The 21,961-nt window shown below is 37.9% G+C and overlaps 1 protein-coding gene across 3 annotated transcripts in view; it reads right to left on the bottom strand.

Moving 5' to 3' along the window:
- GABRB3 (gamma-aminobutyric acid type A receptor subunit beta3) overlaps nucleotides 1-21,961 on the bottom strand; it is a 196,075-nt gene that overhangs the window by 12,282 nt on the left and 161,832 nt on the right. For all 3 annotated transcript variants that reach the window (XM_074147361.1, XM_074147369.1, XM_074147379.1), the window contains 5 exons: nucleotides 19,883-20,103; nucleotides 14,285-14,367; nucleotides 13,023-13,160; nucleotides 5,344-5,496; nucleotides 803-1,047 (listed from right to left, as the gene is read on the bottom strand). In XM_074147361.1, the coding sequence (XP_074003462.1) occupies nucleotides 803-1,047; nucleotides 5,344-5,496; nucleotides 13,023-13,160; nucleotides 14,285-14,367; nucleotides 19,883-20,103 (840 nt within the window). The remainder of the gene's footprint in view (nucleotides 1-802; nucleotides 1,048-5,343; nucleotides 5,497-13,022; nucleotides 13,161-14,284; nucleotides 14,368-19,882; nucleotides 20,104-21,961) is intronic.

The raw sequence follows: 21,961 nt of genomic DNA, 5'->3' as shown, positions 1-21,961 counted from the left end.
ACCACTGTGAACTCTCCTGATTATAGCTGATAGAAAAAAAATAGTCTTACTCAACAGAACAGAATGAAAAAGCCTCACTGGGAGTATTTTAGGCAAAAAAGATGTTCTATTCAATCTGTTATGGTTTGCTGATATCATATAGTGTTGAATACCTTGAATTTTTCTTCCAAAGGGGTGAAAAAAAGAGGTATTCATTGGATGAAGTAATACTCCAAGCAAGGAAACAGGCTGGAATGTAATCAGCACACACCATGCCAATACCGTGCTTCAGAAATCAATTTGAAAGTTTCTCTTGGAATCATAATTTTCTGCTTGTCCTAAACAGCAGCAGATGATGATGCCACACACAGCGATTCAGCTATGCTGGCCAATTAATTAGCATGACAGAACTAATCCTTATCTGTTCTCTCCCATTCTAAACGTGTCTGCTCTAAGTGAAGTGAGAAAAAGTATGCTCAGATCCAGGATTCCCTTACATAGATACTTAAACAAAATAACAAAGAAATTATATTGGATTTAGACAAATAAATGTCTTTGTAGATCTCAGCCTTTATTTTCTAGCTAGCTGCGCTCCCATTGTTTCCTTCTTCTTACAGTTACTTGTCATACAGCTCATACTCACTTCAATTTCTGCATGCCTAAATATATTCTTCTATGTAGGTTCTTGAATATAAAAATGCCAAAGCTTGTCCACAAAAAGGAGATGTTGGTGCTGTTTTTACACAAGCTTTTTGTTTGTTTGCTTCATACAGTTTTTCAAATAAAAGAAAAGAAAGACTATATATAGATTAAAGAGTCCTACCCGGCTGCCTTCAAACTTTGAGCGATCATTGTTTGCCTTTGCTGTTCTTTCTGCAAGTTTCTTCTGCCTTTGAGGGCCTTTTCCAAAGAAAATGTAGTTGACAAAGGCGTATTCAAGTAAGGCCAAGAAGACAAATACAAAGCAGCCCATAAGATACATGTCAATGGCTTTAACATATGGAATTTTAGGCAAAGTCTCTCGCAGATGAGTGTTGATTGTAGTCATAGTCAGCACAGTTGTAATTCCTACACAAGGGAAAAAAAAAAGCACATATCTTATAACTCCAAGCAGATCATGCATCAATTTTGTTTTCATTTTTGGCAAAATTGCCTTGTCAGTGTGAAGATATCTCTCAGGTGACGTCACTGCAAAAGAAAGTAAAATTAAAACTTGATGAATTATTACTCTGTTACGTTACTTCCTTCATATGATCAGGGGGAACAGCTAACAAGGGAGCCTGGCACCACTGCCATGAGTTAATGTAGCTTCATGGAAGCCAGTGCAGCTGTGCTGAAGATCTCCATGAAGACCAAACTGATCTGTGACAGAAAGGCAAACAGTCTGCCAAGCATTTAAAGGTGTGCTCTTCCAGCACGGTGCTGCTTAACACATTGCAGAGAGGTTTATAAAAAGTGACAGAACTAATTGGTGGTCTGGATAGATAAAACTGTGTGCACATATTAAGGCAGAGCATTCATATAGATGCTGAAAGATTCTTCTCATGCAGTTTTAAATTTCTAGGAGTTAAGCAGTTGGTTGAAGTTAGTCCTGTAGGCCACCCTGTAGTGCGTGGAGAGAGACCGGGACCTTTCTAGAACAGTTCATCCCATTTGTTTTAGACACCTATTTCAAAAAAGGACAATATAGAAGAGGGATTTGAGCATTTTAGAGCAACAGTCTAATCTCTACATAGGAAAAAGCGAGATGACCAGTGAGAGGCAGACAGGTTTGTGCATTTGTGGAAAGAAAAAGCCAAGGAAGGAGAGCAGCATTTTTATTGTGATCTACTGGGCACTAATCAAGTACCTAGAAAATCTATAAGGTATGTCAAACCCTCATTTATTTACCTAGAGATGGATATAGCACCTGAAAATATATTACAGAGCAGTGTTTTGAAAAGCTGGTAAGAAAAGCAAATTTATTGTCAGTCTGCTTGAGTTCATAATAAACTGCAGGGTCTGTATCTCTGCTGGAAATTTTATGAGAATCGCAAATCACAGGTGGCTGAAAACACAAATTTGTGGAATAAGTCTATGATGGTAAAAGAGGCAAGCCACTTTAATAGGGGTCCCCTCCATTACTATTTTCTCTGATTCCTTAATTATACCATCAGTTTGTTAGTAGTCAGTAAAATGCAGGCAGAACAAAAATAAAGAATGAAAGAAAACTGCTGGCATATTATAAAACACACCTTTTACCTGAAGAGACAGAAATAAAGACAGTATAACTCAAAATCAAGCTGTCGGTGTAAACAGTGTCATCCCAGGGAACTGTAATAGTAGCCTATGAGGTTCTGTAACAGATATTTTGTATATTTAGTAGGTCAGCGTCGTACAGTTTTCAGTGCTTTTTCTCTGAACTGTGAAACAAGTGTGTGTTGATGTCAGACGTTTCGCGTCTTGAAATAAAGCAGAGACATCCAGAGCACAAGCTTATTTAAAAATTTTATTGGGTATAACTCACCCAGCTCTGCAGTAAATAAGGAGTATAGCTCACATTTTTTTTTACCTAGAGAAACTTTGACAAAGTCTCTAGAAAAGCTCCATGCGAGCATAGGGAACAGGGGTAAGAAGGGTGGAGAACTGCAGCAAACCCTATCATATGTTTGCAGCCCAAGGGATTTCGCTAGCCTGAATTAGTGCCTTTCCTTGTAGGATTACCTGCTGCTGCTTCCCATAAGGGATTCAATGAATTAGCTAAGATCCAATTGTTTCTTGTATCAGAAATCCCACAGATTCCTTTTAACACACCCTCGGCATCTCACTATCACTCCACAGATGCTAGTAGGTCAACACAGGGCTTAGAAGACTGCCCAGTGAAGGTTATGGTGCCTACATTTTTGGTGCCTGTTCCCAGGCTGTAATCTAGATTCCAGAGAGAAGACCTTAAACACCACACAGGGAGAGTTTGGTGGCTCTCTTGGTGATCCATAAGATTAAACACTGAATAGAAAGGTGGTTATCACTAACCAAAAGAAATACATCCTCTGGGAGATCCTGACATCCTGCAGGCAAAGGATCAATAATTTATTTTAAAGCACAGCTGGAGGAGAAGGTGACACTCACCTATCATATAAAAATAGGATAATCTTATGATTACAGTCCTTTCCAAGAGTCAGAACTCTTGAGATTATTTTGCTCCTTGCTCAAAGGACTAAATTTAGGAACTTCTAGGGCTAACTAGCAACATCTCAGTTTTGAACAGAACGATGGTTTTTAATATTTCTCTTGAGATCAGCCCTATATCAGCCTCTGTCTGCAGTGTCCATAGCACATAGTCTCTGGAATGAGCTGGCCTTTGCTCCATGCCTGGGTTTCTCTGTTGAGGGAACTACTTGGGTCAGCACAGGGGGGACCACAGACATCATGTGCAGTGAGGGATCAGGGACGAGAGCAAAACATGGAAGTGAATGAACTAAAATCGGGCTCTTTCAGAGAACACAAACTTCCTGCAGAGGTACAGTAAAAGCTTGTCTCCATGTTCCTAAGGACTGCACAGGGGATTCTTCCTCTAACAAATACCTAAGCCAGCAGGCATTATCCTCCTCTGTACTGTGCTTTTCAGAGCCAGTCAACTTTGATACCATTTCATATCAGCTTCAGACTCATAAGAGGTGTATACAAAGGAGCACAGGATTAGACCTATGATACTGAGCTTTACTATACAAACAACACAGACATAATCACCAAGGCATGAATTGTTTTCACAGAAGAACCTTCTAGATAGATTTTCTTCCTCTCAAAAGGAATTTTTTTCAATTGGAAATAGAGCATCTGGGCTCCTGAGCTTGCTTTGAATGTACTCTCTGACTTTTGTTCTAATATTTGTGTTATCACAGTACAGTACTTGATGAACTTCTGCTACACAGAAACAGGCCACGTGAGAGAGTCTTATTCCTTAAACAAGGAAAAACTGTGTGAACCCATTATAGAAGGGCATGGAATGTCACGGGGTTTGGTAACTTCTGTCTAGCCATCTGTTCTCTGCAGTCCTGGCTGGCATGTAAAAATCTAGATGCTGACTGATGTTTTTGAAGTGTTCCCTTCATTCGGTCAAATGTCTCCAGGGTGGATCTGGATCCAGTAATTAATTTATGAATACATCAGAACTGTTTGGATTCTTCATGCCACCTCCCATTAAGCTGCTACTTAGCTGCAATGTGCTGAACATGCCCTAGCTGCTGAGTGGTGACGCTGGACTGTGTCATGCCATATGCATCAGCTAATCCACAATACCTGCAGAATTACTGTACAGTAACTGCAGTTAATCTACAATATCTTCAGTTATGCAAGTTCAGATGCTAGGACGTAATATGATACTGCACAAATGTATAGCTGTAGCTGCCCACCATGCTTTGGTATGTGGGACCTTGGGAGGTACCAGGTACAGAGATGGGGAATCATATGGGCACAGGTTGGAGTCATGGTTTGCTGTGGTAAATATCAGAAGAACAAAGGAACTAGGGAATATGTTCCTGTTTTAAGAAGAGAAGAGAGCATAGCAGGAAGCTATACAGTGTAGGCTTACTGTCAAGTTTTGGGGAGGAAGCTAAATGCTGTTGGGAAGTACATGATGAAGACAGGATTTGGGATGATATGAGAGGCAGCAGTAGTCAGAAGGATTTATGGATCCATTTAATCCTCCTTGTCTATTGCTATCCCTGAGTATGCTTCTTAATAGATGAAATATTTCCTGTGAAATATTTTGAAGCCACCTTCCCTTATCTAAAGGATACTTTGATCTGAAAAGGCCTTGGACAGCAATCACCAACCTGTGTCAAATACATGTTTTTTTGCCATGAGGTAAATGGCACTTTAAACTGTCATAAAAATGCTCTTGGTATATCGTGCATTCTGAGGGTTAGGTGGAATGTCATGGTCCATAGCTGATGTGCCCCTGCACTTGGAACTAGCACATGGTTCTTGAGGTCTGTTCCTGCCACTGTCATTTAAAGCAGGCAGGACCTCAGGTAGAGGCTTGGAGCCACACTTGTCTTCTCACCATGAACTGAACTAAAAGCCCACGCTTAAGCCCTTGGAGTATGATTCTGGAGCTGGTCCCCTCATTGAAGCTACTGACAACAACATTAACTTTGATAAAAACAAGGCTGGGACCCATAAGAGCAGCTCATGTCAGACATTTAGCTAAACTCTTGCATGGAGGGGAAAACTCATCAGTTTTGAGGCAATACTGGATGACATGATTTTGACGTAAATGATTTTGGAATACCAAAATACTGACATCATATTGCAGTCTTTAACAACCTCCGAAGGCTACATTCAGTCTAACATTTTAATGTCCCACTCATTCTCAGCACATACCAAGGGCAACTCTTGCTGCTGATGCATCATAATTGATCCAGAATGACACCCATGATAAAATGGTAATCAGTATGGAGGGCATGTAGGTTTGAAGAATAAAGTATCCAATATTTCTCTTCAACCTGAAGCTCAGTGAGAGTCTTGGATAGGCACCTGAAGAAAAGGAAGGGAAAACAGGGTTATTTATACTGAAGAAAAGACAGTTGGAGATACTTGTCTTCAGTTTCCGTAGAAACTACAGCATGCACATTTTATGGGGTACTATGACATCTGCAGAACAGTAGGGAAAACGCCTTCACTGTATTACTGGTTGGTATTAAAAGAAACCTTGCAGTGGATATAGTAATATTCAAGCAATTAATATTTGGGAAGAAAAGAGAGAGTAACTTATTCTAGATTAGTGAACAGATGGGTAAGCACCGGTTAGTTTTTCAAAACAGATGCTTAGGTCTCCATGCAAAATGCTTATTCAAATACACAGTTTTATGTATTTATATTGAGAGGATTACTAATGTGCATAGTTTTATATTTACATGGAAGAGTAGTTCATGAGATGGCACTTCTTAATTACATCTGAACTATGAGAAACAAGCTACCTGTGGTGTCAAAAATAAATTGTAATGAAACCCAGTGAGGAAAAGCCTTCAGAGCAGATCCAAAGGCCTCTAACTCAATTACAGCTGGACAGAATTTTTATTCCAAAAATATTTTAAGCAAAAAAAAGATGAATTTTTGTGTGTGTGTATACATATAGAGAGTATATATATAGGAATAATGAATTGTTGTAATTGGAGCAAATAAATAATGACAAAATTAATAACCTCAATGTAAATGTTTCAAACAAAACATTTTATTATTTAACTTAAAACTGGTTTATTTCAAAGTTGGTGTTAATATTACTGAATATATTTTATGTATTTAGAAATCTAAAACAGTTGAAAAATCATTACTTCTTTCACCGAATGCAAAGATGGATAAATGTGAGTACAGCTGTACAAGAAAAAGGTAGTCCTTCACACAATATTAGTTCCATGCTTTCAATGTTTGCATTATTAGTCTTAGTTATGATACTTCTAATAGCTCACCTAAAGCTCTAGTTATAGACCTCTTAAAAAACATATCTGAACACACTGAGGGCCCAACTAGATGCTAGATCCCATCCCAACCATTCTAATGCAAATATGTGCAAGATATGAAAGATTACATCTAGAAACAAAGAAAAAATTACAAACTTCCCTTTAAATTATGTTCATATGTTTGCAGATGAGCATAAGAAATTATACTTGCACAAATGCACAAGAATGATGGATTTCCTGAGAAAGAAGGTGAAAGAAGGAATAGAAAAATGCAGATTTCTTTTCATCGCATTGTTGCTAGTTAGGTATACTTTGAGTCATATCGCAGAAAAAAATGCTACACCATTTCCAGGTAGCAGAAGCACCCAGGTAGTATCAAACTTAATGCAACTACCCTTAACTCTTTTACCAAATAATCTCAAACTATCTCAAAATATCTCAAACTATCAAACTATCACTGGAAAAAGAAATCTCTGGTAGATGTATTTGATTGCTGTGATTACTTCAAACAGTAATAATTTTTTCCAGGATGAAATGTCTTCTGGCTTCACCAATAGAAGATTATTGGAAGAGTCAGAAGAATTTATTTCATCATGAAAATCAGACCAAGGTTTTCTGCTGTCTAAAGCAGTCAACATAATTTTCAGCAAAGAACCATTTAGAATTTAGCTTGCTTAGAATCCTCATTTTCCAATGACCAATGTTTAATTTCAAAAGACAAATTTTCTCTTTGAAACTATGCCTGCTTTTTTGCTTACAAAGCTTTAGTTTTTCATTGAGCTTCTTATGAAACAGTTTCTATGGCCTTGTGTCTGCAGGCAACGTAAACAAAGCAGGAGCATACCCTGCCATCATGAAATACATTAAAAATATAGCAGATTTGATCACCTTTCTGCAGTAAGAGTAGTGCACTTTCTTCAGAAAGAAATATTTTTAAAGTTCTGTTGAGGAAAATAATTTCATATAATACAATACCCACGTAAATGATTCTCTATAAATCTCTTCCAAAAGCCCTGTCCAGGTCTGGGTGTCTGTGGAATATGATTGATAGAGGTGATGACTGCAAAGTCCCCCATAAAATACTGACTCTTTGATAAATAATCTGAGAGATCCATTCAAGAAGGTTCAATGAAACTGAATCACTGAATCAAAGCCTCTTTTTGGGCTGCTTCAGTGCCAAGGACCCTGGACACATTGAGGAACCTCAGAGAAAGAAGAGAGCACTTTGCTATTTTTAAAGCAGGGAAAATGGTGTGGATGGAGGAGGCGTGTGTTAACAGCGGAGAGAATGTGTCGTCTATGTCAGTAATACTCAGTAATGAAATCCTTAGCTGAGAAACAGCGTAACAGAGCAAACTTTAGACATTTATCTTGAATGCTTCACCCATGACCATCATCCATTACCTCATCACCATCTCCGTCTAATGAGAGAAGGTAATTACTGAAACTAGTGGGATCTGGCCTTAAAGGTGGATTCTCCAGATGGATTGTCTCAAGGCCACAGATGTCAACATCAGGTTGATTCAAGCACCAGGTTCTTTGCCCTGAAGCTAAAAGGTAGAACCCTAAGAACCATACCTATGGCCAGGGCTGTCAGTGCTGGCTGTCTTCCTGCTCTAGAGTTGGAGTTGGACTGTAAGAGAGAGATTCAGTTGTGAATCTGAAGGTGCACTGTTCCTTTTGAGATGCCCTATGACATCTCAGATACCAGCATGCAGCTGGTGGATATGACATAGCCCCTATATCTTTTCAATCAGAAGCTGGAGACTAACAGGGCTGCCCTATGACGTCTCAAATAGCAGTTGATTAAGCAACTCACTTTAACTGCATACACAAGCTAGGTGTCTAAGCTCCGATTACATTTATGGGAGAGTCGGTTCATTTAGTCAGTCTAGTAAATGAAACCTAGAGAATTATCCATCTCCTCCTGAAATAGACTCCCATTGGTGGACTGAATTTGTCCCCAGACTCCACAGACTTTATTGACTAGATTCCCATCAACTAAGACACTTAGTTCATATACAGGCACTGAAATTATATTCACCTTAAATCAGAGCAAAATGAATCCCTGCCTTGCAAGTCTGAGGGCAGGTTTTGAGGGTCTGTAGCTCCTGGACAATCTAACCAAAAGTCTTGCTGGCATCACAGCTACTTACTGGAGTTGACACATTGCTCTGTTTTGCAGAGGTAAACAGAATGTTGTCCTGTTTTGTGGTCATTTTTCAAGCTCAAATTTTATTGGGAGGTCTGGATCTCAAGAAATTTCGGAGTAGTTGGTCTTTGAATAGTTCAGGTTGAAACTGAAACATAAACTGTTAGCCCTGTTTTTTCACAGTATGCAGCAAGATTTCTCCTTTAGGTACCTTTCCCAGAGACTACAAAAGTTTGTATTGCTTTCATCTGTATTACTTTTATGCCTTCACAGATGATCTATTTGCCCTGCCTGCAGTCTGCTATAATATGTCACGTCCAGCAAACAGACCACAGTAACCTGTGGAAAAAAAAAGAATTAAAGGAAGGAACATTCCTTATTTCCCCTACTTATTTTCCCTTCTTTTTCTAGACGGCTAAAGCTCAGTGAAAAGGATAGGTCCTAACCTGCATGGAACAAAGACTGTAAGTTCAGATCTTTATTTATCTAAGAAGGAACCATCTTGTGCAATTTATTTAATAAAAATGGATTTCTTGGTGAGCTCAACAATTACACTGTTACTTGCCTGATTGTGCTTGGATAATGATTTGTCAATTAAGGCTCAGTACATTTAGAGATTAATTACCAGGAAATTCTGGTTGTTAACATTCCATCAAAATTTGTTTTTGCCTAAAGAACAGCGTTGTTGTTGAGGGACCAGATTTGTTACCCTTCCTCCCATCTCATATAACATTTGATGTTTATGGGCTAACTTAAATAGTACAGGAAGAACAGAATTTGGCCTGAAGTATGTAAATCTAACAACAGTATTGAGAATGCAGGCATGAAAACAAATACTTAATCAATAACTGAGCTCAAAATATTCCTCTTTCATATATTTGGGCACTTGGTAAAAAGTAATTACTTGTTTCTATTTCAATTTCATTAAAAGCTACCAAGCTGAAACATCTAGCTTCAAGGCTAAATTAGTCTCTTGCTGTTTTATCCAAATATGAACCAAGATAACAGAGCTGGTCAGTTACAAAATTCTTATTTTAATCTGTTCTTCTGGGAAGGTTCTGTGGCTAATTGGAAATGTACTTTACAGATTGATCTTTCAGAATACAGCAAATAATTAATTTTCAAATCTTTTAAGACTACCCTCCTCTTACCAACAGGTTGCTAATCTGGCTCTGACTGCTCAGCATCTTGAAGCTTTTAGATGTTTTACATATCCCCATTCCTGTTCAGTTTCCTAGCATTTCTGGATAACAAACATTTAGGGGACAGATTCAGCTCACAGGTCTAGGCATTGAACTTCAGGTGTTTGCATGCAGATATTTACACACAGATGGCACATAAGCTCTCAGCGTAAACCATGGAGATCCAGATTTACAGCCAGCTGATTCTAAGGGTGTGATTGAATTGCCTGTATAGAGGTGTCTAATGATATTTGAGATGCCTTAGGCTACTGATGAGTAAACTTAATACTAGTTAAGCAATTAATACTGAAGCACTAGCATGGCACATTGGACACAAGACTGTAAGACTCCAGGACAGCAGCCTAACTGCTAAGCAGTTACCTACAGCTACAGCATCTCAAGAGGCACAAGATACCTATGTTTAGGCAACTGAATAGTGTCCTAAGAGCTATTCACTTGACAGAATAGAGGTATTCAAGAGCTGAATAGCTCTTTAGGCTCCATAGACAGCACTGATTTGATATCATTTGGCTATGGGCTTAATTCAGTTACTGACACGTGGGCATCTAGTGCCATTTTAGATGTCTTATGGTAGCCTGTATGGCCTTCAGTTGGTGGTAGAAGGATAATCAAACCAAATTTTTCTTCTTCAGGGCAATTTATATGCTCTTTTATTTTCATCATGGATAAAGAGAACAAGCTCTTCCTTATGTCTTTGCAGATGCTCTCTAGACACTTGAAAACTTTATCTCCCACCAAGTGTTCTCTTTCTTTTTTTTAAACTACATCATCATACCTGGCTCCCCACAAACCTCATGTATGCCATTTTCTGGACTTCCTACTTGCTAATTTTCCCTAGACCCTTTTCTGTTGCTCCACAACTGTCTTGAAGAGTGCTATCCACAAACATGCAGCTCAGGCCTTAGCAATGCAAGTCAGACTCCTTGTAAGATGTGGGTTTTTTCCTTTTTTTCCCCCAAAACATGTTATTGTCTCATGTTCAGTCTGAGATCATTAGTAACCCCTAGATTTCTACACACAGAAATCTGGCCTAACCTGGTATTCCCTGTCCTGAATTTGCATAAGAATAATTAGTTGTATAAATGTTGCACTTTGCACTTGCCCATACTTACTTTTATATTTTTTTCCTGACCCATTATGCTAATTTGGGAAGATAATTTTTAACTCCAATGCTATGTTTCGACATGCATGCAGTTCCGCCAGTATTCTTGCAGCCCCGCACAGCTTTATGGCATTAGCTATGGGTTTTTTCTCATGCTTACCGTGGCTTCTCAGTAGTAACTATGGGAACAGGTTTTTCCATTTGCATAAGTTACACAAGATTATACAGCACTGTTCCTCATGGACGATAGGAGAAATAACTGCTCCAAAAGCTGTTTATGGCATGACTCTGAAGTCTTCTTTTAGTTTTATGCAATCAAAGCACACTAGTACTGAAATCTCTGAAATGTTCACTGAGATACTGTGCTCAAAGAACTAATATCTTCCCTTGAGACTTCAATAACCTCAAAGCCAGAAAAAAATAGCATGCCCGACTTACTTTCCACAAAAATGTAGAAACCGGCCCTAATTACTAGGACCATAAAAAAGTAGGGTCTTAAAAAAGAAATTTGAAAAGAGTGTGCTGACTTTATCCGTCAGATTCACTAGCATGCTTCAGATTTAAAATTAAATATGTCGTTTTGAGAAACAAATCTGATGTCTCTCCTGCATGGAAATACTTATCACAAAATTTCATAATTAATCAAGCATTTTCATAATGGCCTGTACCAAAATATTAGTAAATGCAGTACCATGTCTTCATCAGTGACAAAAATTATATGCTTCAGAAAATGGTACAAGAAACATAGAGTAATCTGTTCTCTGTGACTGTCTCATCCTACTACCTAATGTCAAGCTGTCTTAAACCCTGAAGCATGAGACTTTTTTACTCCTTCCACAAGTTTTTTTGGAAAGAACTGTTATGAGTCTGAATATTTCGTCAGTCATATAAATGTTTTCATTCCTAGTTTTCATTCCCTCTCATATTTGCTTCACAGCTCTTTGGATTTCTCTTTTTCCTGAATTTAACATCTCTCATTTCTAAATTAATAAATCATGTCCTTACTTAAATACTTCACATGGAACTAAAAGGTGGCATTGGACTGTCATAAAAGCTTCCCAAATAAGTTTTCTGTATTCTCACTGTTGTCCAAAGAGCTATTCCACAAAAGTATATCCCATCTTGTGGAGGGGCAGGGAAGCCCTGGGTGCTGAAGGTAACACTGGCTGCAGAACGGAGGGATACAGGATTAGAGCGTTGATTTATCTTTAAAACACCCTTCCATTCACAATGATAAACAAGAACCGCAGCAGTTGGCAAACCCCCTCATATTAATTTCAATCCCAGCAATATTTACATTTTGTTCTGAAATACAACTTGTGTTTCTGTGTACTTTGAAACAGTTGCTGTGTCCAAAGAGTGGGTGAAGTGATGCTTACAAACATAATAGAGCTGTGCTTCATTTGTTCTAGTGCGCTGGGACAGATGGAACAGCACACTCCTGTGGTCTGAAGAGTACTGAAAATCTGGACGTCCCAAATAGTGATGGCTTTCTGTGTTTCTTTGGTCTTTTCACACATAACAACATTTTCCTATGCTGGTGCCTAACATTAAACATGTAAATCAACATTGTGCTTTGTCACCTGAAGACATCCAATGCTGTGAGTTACCAGTAACTTTTATTACATCTTCAAGGTAACAATGACAAAAACCAGGGATTTAATTTTAGCATCTTAACAATGATAAGAAAAGCACTGGCTATGTATATATACAGTACTATGTACCCATCAGTGCAAACCAAGATACAAAAGGCATTGCATTCACTATACAACAACAGAACAAACATGCACTGAAAAGTTGTAAGGAGGTGTTCATGAAAACGGTGGCTTTTTGACTTAGTATGCCAAAACATACTTATGTATGATCAGTAACCCTGTAGGCTACATTTAAACTGATGATTCAGAGGTGAATGATTTCATACTTATTTAGATCATAGATATTTAGGCGCCTGATTAAATATTACACACACATACACAAGGAAAAGAAAGATAAACAAGAAATGCTATTTCATGGGCTTCTGGCTCCAGGCTTTTTCAAGTAATTTCTTTAGCCAAACACACAACACAGTGCTAAGACTATATATAATTACGATTAATAAACCAGTAATTCTCATACACAAGGAAATTAAACACAAAATGGGCACTTGCCTGTGGCAAAGACAACATTCTTTGACACCAGTCTATATTCCACGATGGAGAACTGAGGAAGCTCAATCCTCTCCACGCCAGTGACTGCGTTATCTCCACCTCTCCAGTAGAACTCTATGTCATCAGTTGTGTAGCCATCTGCAGGCAAAGCAGGAGAGTAAGTCAGAAATAATAGCAGACTCAAATGTAGCTTCAAAGACAGTAACAGTACACACAGTTTGTCATTTGAGACAATGAAAAGAATTGGAACAGCTGGAGTGGTGTACGGCATTTTGTTCTTTATGCCTGTGGGAAGGTCTTCCAAAGAGCTTTCCCATTACAGTCTACACAGGGATTTGAGGCAAAATACTCTGTTTTCTTTTCTTTTCTTTTTTTTTTTTTTTTTAGTATAACACTTCTAAAATTCATATAAGGATTAATGTCCCCAATGAAACAGAAATTGCTACCCCAAAATCTGCAAAATTGCAGATTAGCATGATTTAAGACATCATATGCATTTAGCTCTGAAACCAAGTTTATATTTATGCTGATAATCACCAGGAAAAGGTGGATTATTCAATGAATACAGACAAACATAATTGGAGCAGATCTTTTCCACTCATACTAAGGAGTGTGAATCGCACCATTTCCATTAGCTTCTCTAGTGGAGAACTGCAGTTGAATCTAGATTATATACCGGTATTTTCTGTATATGGCCAAGAATCTCCGGTCTGTAGCACAAATGGATCAGGAACTCTTGAAGCACAAATATACATCTGAATATTGCAATCCTAGGACATGACTAGATGGAGGAGAGAATCTGGTTCTGTGTGGAACAGAATTGCAAATCATAAATGGGGCTGATCTGAAAGCCCAGGAGGGGTCCTGCGGCAAGACCATCCATGCATAATAAAAGCACACAGAAAGAAAATGATATCACAGTGTTTGCTCTCTCGAAAATGGATCTGATTAAGATATGAACATTAATTCTCTTGTGTTGAAGATAAGCATCCAGTCACTGCCTCTGCCAAGTTAGGCTGGAGCAATAAATGGCTTCATTCTGTCCCAAACCCATTTTTCTAGGATGTATCCATCCATATAGAAATGGATGACCCCCTATATTTTTTCAAAAAGTCAAATAAACAAACAAAAAACCCAAAGGGTGATAATTACATGATTCACATAGTGTTTACAGACACCACTATAAATATTACACATTTCTATAAAAGGAAAACTGCCCCGCATCTGAACTAGGTTTTACATGCATTTTCTTATATACATACAGCTTTCTATTTCCAGAGTGCAGTTCTGTTCATCTAATGGGTATCTTCTCAAGTCCATCATACAAGCTGCAGTGGTTGTGATTCTAAAATACAAACATCAAATAGAATTACTGTACAGCCAGTAATACAGGTTTTGTTGTTTATTTTTCAAAGTGAGGACTCCGAAGAATAGCTTACAATAATTGAGAATCTGGTCCATCGTTTTACATGGAGCAGCAGCTTAAAAAAGCAGCGGCTACACTGACTGCAATGGAACAACTCACTGTGACTTACTCTTCTGCAACCAGTCCCTTTGGAGTTCAATGGACCTATCTGCACATGCAAATATTACACAAAAATTTTCTGAGATTAAAGACTATGACTTTATATCGGAAAAAGTGAAGAGAAAAATATCTGCTACAAATGTCAAAGTGATTAGAGCTGTGTCAATAACTGATTTCTTGGTTCTACGGCAGCTCTAGAACAAACCTGAGATGTTGAAAAAATGTCTTAAGTCCAGAAAAATGTTTTTTTTCATAGTTGAGTATACCTCTCTAGTTTTCAAATTTAAAGAGGATTTTCTAATGAACCACCATATTGAATTTTAAATTTTATTTCCAAATAGCAATATATTTTTGCTTTTTTATTTCTAATGCTGAATTTGCAAAACACTTCTGTAATGAAGAATCTGCATTTTTTAATCCAGCTCTTGTATATCAGGAGTGTTAACAACACACAAGTACAACGAAAACAATTGCATTAACAGCATTTGCACTTTATTTTTAAATTAATGGATTTATATATTTGTACTAACTTTTAGACAGAAATAACCATATGCTCACAATTAATCTTCAGTGTATTTCAGTGTTTTGCTGAATCATAGCCTTCACCGACACTATGTAGGTTATTATGTATTATTTCTTTATAATGGAGCCATATAAATTTTACATTTATATTATGTTCTGGACCTGACTAGGTATGTTTCTTAATGATCCATTTCTGATATAAACAAGACATGGACTTTGTACACAGTTAATTCCTAAACAAATAATATTCTGGTGGTAACTTATGCTCATAACACAAGAGGGGAAATGCCTTAAATAGACCTCTAAAGGCTAGAACCCTCAATGTTAAGGTTTTGTCCATGTGTTTTTTCAGTTTTGAAGCTTCCTCTTTAATCCCTTAACCTTTCAGAAATGACAGTCTTCCAATTTGGTAAACTAGTTTAAAATTCAGGGGTAACTTTTTCAAGATGAGAAAAATAGTTAGGTGCCTTTCTTCAACTCCTTCACACTAACAAAAACCTGGTGTTATTATGAATACCTTATCTGATTCTCCCAGAAAAGGAAGGAAAAATGGTTATCCTTAGTATATAGGTTATTTCAGACAAATAACTTCACATAATATCCAAAGGAAGGGATTAAGACCATTATAGCTATCTCATAGGACAACAGAAGCCATCTTTCTCTTGCTGAGAAACTGTTTTTGCAAGAAAATATTATATTTCTTTGCAAAGGGAGAGACAGCTGTATAAGCACAAAGGCAACGGATGGGCCAGGAGAGAAAAAAGCTCAAGGATCAGTTACTTGGCATATGTTCTCACTTGTGCTCCTACCGGTAGCCAGTAAGAAAGGCACACACCTGATGTTTGTCCTTCCCAGCCATATCTATGGCATGATCATGCCTTTGCCACTGCTGCCCACTCTGGGTGTCCTCTGAATACCCTTATGTTAGTCCCACAAGCTTTCAGGGATCAAGTATTGTATCACAAGAGGATACTTCAGGTCAATCCTCCTCCAGCTGCCTGCTGAGAGATGCTCTGGTTCTTCTGTTAGCACATGTCCCACTGGGCTGGAACAGTTTACGAACAACAATTCCTCAGCTATTCTGCACTTTAGTTTAGCAGGATGTTTTCTTTGCACTGAACATTTACAAGTGCCCTTCTGGACCTTCAAGTAAGGTGCTAGACACAGGGCTATTACTTATGGCAATTAATGTCTCCTCCGTATGACGACTACTAGCTGCTCTAGCTAATCATATAAAGTCAGTAATAGCCTAGGGTCTTAGAGGAGAAAGCTTAGTCTTAAATCTGTGATCAGCTTTACAAAGCCATACTGATTGTGCAATCAAATGATCTTGCTCCAGAGTCAATTGATAACTGTGCTCTAAGTAAAACAAGCAGGCACACTTGGGCATTGCTGCTGTGGGGTTTCTAACCCATGCTTTGCTTTAGTACATTCCCCTACACTGATGGAGGGCTCATTTAAGATCCTGCAGCAGAATCCACCATGAGCTAAGTTGAAAAAAGAGGGAGTGTGGTACCAGCATCTTAACTACTATGTTGTATAATTAGCTTTAAATGCCAGACATACAGAAAACGTGTACTTACAAATTATTAATTTGACAGAATTAGTAAAAATTATGCAGCTGGCAAACTTGCATTCTACTTACTAATTTCCTTATGACTTTTTAAGGAAAGTATTTTTATTTTGGCCTGTTCACATACCATAGTGGTTCTGTGTGACAAGTTCCAATACCAGAAACTGCATGTTCTTGCTCAAGAAACTTTTTGCACTACAGCAATTTATGTTTTTAATTTCATAAATATCCACCAGAAAAGAAGATGCAGCTAGATATAGAAACAAATTTACCCCATTTACTCAAAGTAAGTTCAGTGTTCAGAGGTCCCTCCTGAATGAACATTCAAGCGACCAAATTTAACTTGCACAAATGCTCACCAAAAGCAAATGTTAATTGCTCAGACTTGTGCACACTCCCAAGAAGAGCAAGTTTATTTTTTTATGGGATGGGATGCTGCCTGACACAGCAGGACAAGAAGGTTTCAAGAATTCATCATCACAGCAGTGACAGAGAAACAATTACGAGTCAGACAAAGATAAAGCAGTACAGAGACACATACATTTTGGGTGAAAGCAATACACAAAGGAAATATTCTTAATTGTTTAAAATTTCCTACTCCAGTTATCTGTCCTCTGGATACAGCTTCTCATACCCTTCTCTGCTACTTTATCACCAGGCTGATTGCCTTTGATTATTCTGAAATATTGTATAGGAGCCCCACCTGTGATGTGCTGGGAGGTGCTACATAAACAACTGACAGAAGGCTATTTTCTGTCCCCAAAAAGTTCATAATAGCAGTCAGCCTAAGCAATATAAATACTTCTTATCTGACTAGGTCACAGTCCTGATGACTAACTTGATCCTCTTTTCATCTTGATACAGAAATAAACTTATCTAAAAAAGAACAGAATTAAGTGTAGTTGCCTTGTCTGACCGATCACACCCAACCTTTTCACCTTGCAAACGTCCATGACGTTTTATATTCAGGTGATAACTATGAGCATCCTTTCAGATAAAGCAAATCTATTCCTCCACTCTATTTATTTATAACATTTAGCATTGTACTGCCTGAGAACAAGAGGCCTAGATACGGCAAACACACAAGCAGTTGGCAAGACTTTATTTTTGATCTCTGGTTATAATGTCATTATTACTTTTTCTGGTCTATTATGAGAAAAACCTGTTGTATCATCGTATGTCTTGTATATCGTTCTGAACAAGGTGGAAAAAAGTCAGTATAGTGCCCAAAGAAAAAGATTCCCCAGAAAGGGATTGAACTTCAAAAGTTACTGCCCCGTTCCCCTGCTCACAAACTTTTGCAGCAGCAACAAACTGCTTTCTCTGAAGAAGTGAGGAACCCTGGATAACTGAAAGCGAAGTCTTTCAAAACTGTGATAAACTCTACATTGTTCAGAAGAGAACACAGAGCTAGTGTGGCCTTGGGATCACTTTTGTTACAAATTTTTGAGGAACTGCTTTGCTCCATGGTTATTCTATAATCTGCTGCAGCCCTCCAAAATTTCCCCTATTATTCTCAGTGACCCTGTGTTTGTGGCACAGAAACTCCAGGTTCTGGTCTCAGACCACAGGATGAATCATTGCCTCTAGACTGCAGCTTGAGACCAACACCACTGGGATGCTCTGAATCCACAACAGAAGAAGTTAGGCTAGTGGTAGAGCAACAGAAAGCTCAAGTTTTAGCCAAGGCTCAGATATTTTATTCCTTCTGATCACAATGCCCTGTATTTTGCCAAGATTTAATTTCAGACAGTTATCCTTCATTAAGTAACTCGGCTGCTTCACACCGTGGAGATCTGACTATGGATATTGCGTTTTTTCAGAGGAAAGACAATGGAAAGAAGTTTGCCACGCATGAGCCACTGGTGAAATCGTTGCCGAGCAAATACTATCAAGTGAAATGCAATCTGCCTGTAGACATTTACATTTTCCAGAAGAGGCAGCTAACTTACTCAAATACACTACTTTATGACAGATAATCCTCATCTTAATGATTCAAAATGTTTTTAGTGTACCAGCAAGACTTCTATACGTTATTACAATCACAAGATTTCTAATCTCCATCACTTTTTTATTACATTGCTTGTGGGGATGGACGAAAATACCTTGCATCATTTTTTGATATTTAACTACTTGTGGTAGTAATCCTAAACTTGCAGTGTTCCATATTTGGTCAAAAGCATGCGAGATGAAAGCCTCCCTTTCCTAAAAAATTTCCTGAACATCCTAAACTTCTTTCAAGTTTCATAATAGGTGGCTAGAAAGATTAATCCAATTATAGTGCATACACAATATGTAATAGGGGTTAAAGAGGTGAGAAGCCAAGAGCCAAGACTGGTAAAAAGTTCAACTGTTGATAAAAAAACAAGAGCAGGTAAACTAGTCATACAATCCATCAACCACTTTTCAGATCTCATTCATTTTTATACTAGGGACTCTTTATCCTGCACTAGGTGTGTGCAGCAATATTGAGTGTTATCTATGCTTAAAAACACAAGAAACTTCTGATGATGGAAATGGAACCTTCACTGGCAAAGTCTTGTTTTGATGGTATAGTTTAAACCAACAGAGCAAATGGAGTATCCTGTCTAAAGAAAACAACTTTTTGATACTACTGAGTCTTCCATTAAGATTTTTGCTAGTGTAATTATGTTTACTAAGGGAAGGATTTTTCAGCATTCCTAACCATAAAAGGTATGACAGAAAACAAAGAAAACACAGGTCAAGCCTAAAATACGTAGAAAGTACGATAACGTAAGGTCACTTTGTACCTCTGGTTTGAAACAATGCACTGCAGTGCTGATCCCTGTTTGAAAAAATCACTGAAGGCACCCACAGTTATGGTCTTGCCTGTGGCTGTCTCCATTTAACCAGGGCTACTTGTAACTTTGTGGACTACCGACACATCAAGAGACAACATAAGCACCCGCGTTCAATTTTACCGCCTGTATTTTGGACAAAATTTTCAGGTTTACAATTAATGCTTGCCTTTCTGCTTCCTATAGCCGCTGGGCTTTCCAGATATGGTGACTTTACAGAAACAGATAAAACCTGACTGAAGGCGCTTCTGGCAAAATTAAGAAACATCGAGTGTGTCATTTGTTTTCTACAGGCATCTTTCGGAGTTACAGGGAAGGTTACATAATACACTACCCAATGCTTGTAATAACCTTGTACCAGAAAACAAATATCAACAATACATAACGAAAGTGATTAAATCTTAATCATGGAAGTACAGACCTGAGGCCGTAAAGCACCGTTCCGTCCGGGTGAAGGCGAATCATTCGATTCTTCACAGTAACACCATGCACAAATGATTTCTTGTCATTTAAGAAGTAAGTGTCAGGCACCCAGAGTTGATCTGCCACTCGGTTATCAAGTGTGAGGTTGAGAGGTATGCCAGCATAAGCCAGCCTCTTATCTCTCCAGTACTGTTGAAAATACATAGTCAAAGTGTAATCCTGGTGAGGAAAAAACAGAAGCAGAACAGTCAATCATACTTGGCATAACTAGCTTATTTTGCTGTTAGTTTAATTTAATTTTAAATACTCCTATCACTGATTAAGTAATACTAATAATTCAAGATTCACTCTAGTCTAAGGGAGCATTTCAAATCTTAAGAAATTCAGTTATTATTGGTATGCTTTGTCCTGCTACTCCATTTCTTTCATTTAGTTCCCCTGACAACTACCTGAAATTATGGTGTTTGTGGAATGATAAACGAGGTAATAGGTAAATACTGCTATTTTCCCCATTTTTTAAACTGACAGATGAATGGAAAAATATTCACAGTATTTTGAAGTAGTATGCAAAATTGTATCTGAACAATAAGCTGCAAAGATGTTGTCTATACATATGCCTTTGTGTGAGACTGCACCTTGCAGTGACATAAAGATTTTCTCATCAACAGGCTACACTGGTACTTAGGAGAACAGTAAATTGCAGTAAAATCCTACTAATGTCAATGTTTAGTTTTCATAACTTTGTCAGTTAAGGTTCATGGTGTCTGCTAACAGCTGCGATCACTAATATAAGAGCCTGAACATGGATATAGAAGCATAAAGGATCCATTTAAAAATTGTTTACTTCATTTCAGAATTTGCTAACTTGACGTGGCCATGTCATAATAATGCTATGTTGAAACACTTTGAAAGTCTTGGACACTAGGCCTCCTTCATTTGCTTCATGGTATTACTGAAAAAAACCAAGGAAACATTTCAAAGATAAGTAACAACGAAATTGAAAAAAAATCATATGAAATAGCAAAATTTCCTGTTTAGAAAGAAAAACCTTTGTCTTTTCTTTCTCTCATAAATTTCAAAGTGTGGAAAGGCATTTTTCTTTTTAGAAATCCTGGTTTTATGCATGAAATAAGAAAGGTGAACATCAGAAAATAATACTTTCTTATATATGGAAAGTAATGTTTACAATTAAAGAAAACACTAGTTTAAGGTCTGATAATATTGTCATATTTAACAATGAAAAAAAATGAGACGGTAAGTGCAGGCCATTAAAACTCTGATTTTCAAATTACAGAAGTTCTCTAAACAATAAAACTCTTCATGAAATTCTTCACAAAGCACTGAGAAATTTATGTGATCTCCAAACACATTTAAGTATTTAGCAGCAGGTGTGCAAGCCACAGGATACCTGCATTTGCATCTGGTTCTACAAGCTGGTGATGTAAAACCCCTCAGGCTTGCGGCTTGTTTGGGAAAAGGATGCTCAGGCTTTCTAAGTACGGCTGTTGGGAACGGTCCATTCTTGTAACGGGTTTTGTGTGGAGACAACCCAATTTCAGGCACTGATCCTGACCTGCTTCCCTCATGCCCTACAGCCTTTCCTTGAAATCAAATGAAACTTGAGCATGCCATTCACACTCAGAGGCTTTGCATTTTTTATTCAGTGATTCATCCTCTTTAATGAGGGAGCTGATATATCTTTAAGAAATCAATTTTAATTGCTTAGAAAAATAAATCATTATAGATATCAATGAAAAACTGTTCCCATTTTAGGAATCTAATAGGAGACCTTTGAAAACAAAAGGTTCCAGTGATGGGAGAAAGAAGCCTGTGTGGAACTGCCTGGAAGGAAGCTCATTCTTCAAAACTCAAATTCAACACGACTGCTCAAGAGAACGTGCTCTGACCTTTTGGTCAGAAGCTTTCTTCAATGGGACTAATTGTCCCTGCTTATCGCTGAACAAGGTACATGCTAGACTGGGTGCAGTTGCCTTTGTCCATTATTATGTGAGGAAGACCACATCTCTCCTCAAGTTCTCTGCAACCAAGTTTCTGAGACTGATGCATTAGAATAAAT

The sequence above is a fragment of the Numenius arquata genome, chromosome 1 (genome assembly GCF_964106895.1).
Source record: "Numenius arquata chromosome 1, bNumArq3.hap1.1, whole genome shotgun sequence".
Taxonomy (NCBI): Eukaryota; Metazoa; Chordata; class Aves; order Charadriiformes; family Scolopacidae; genus Numenius; species Numenius arquata.
The sequence above is the reverse complement of the archived record's forward strand: the minus strand, read 5'-3'. Positions and strand labels throughout refer to the sequence as shown.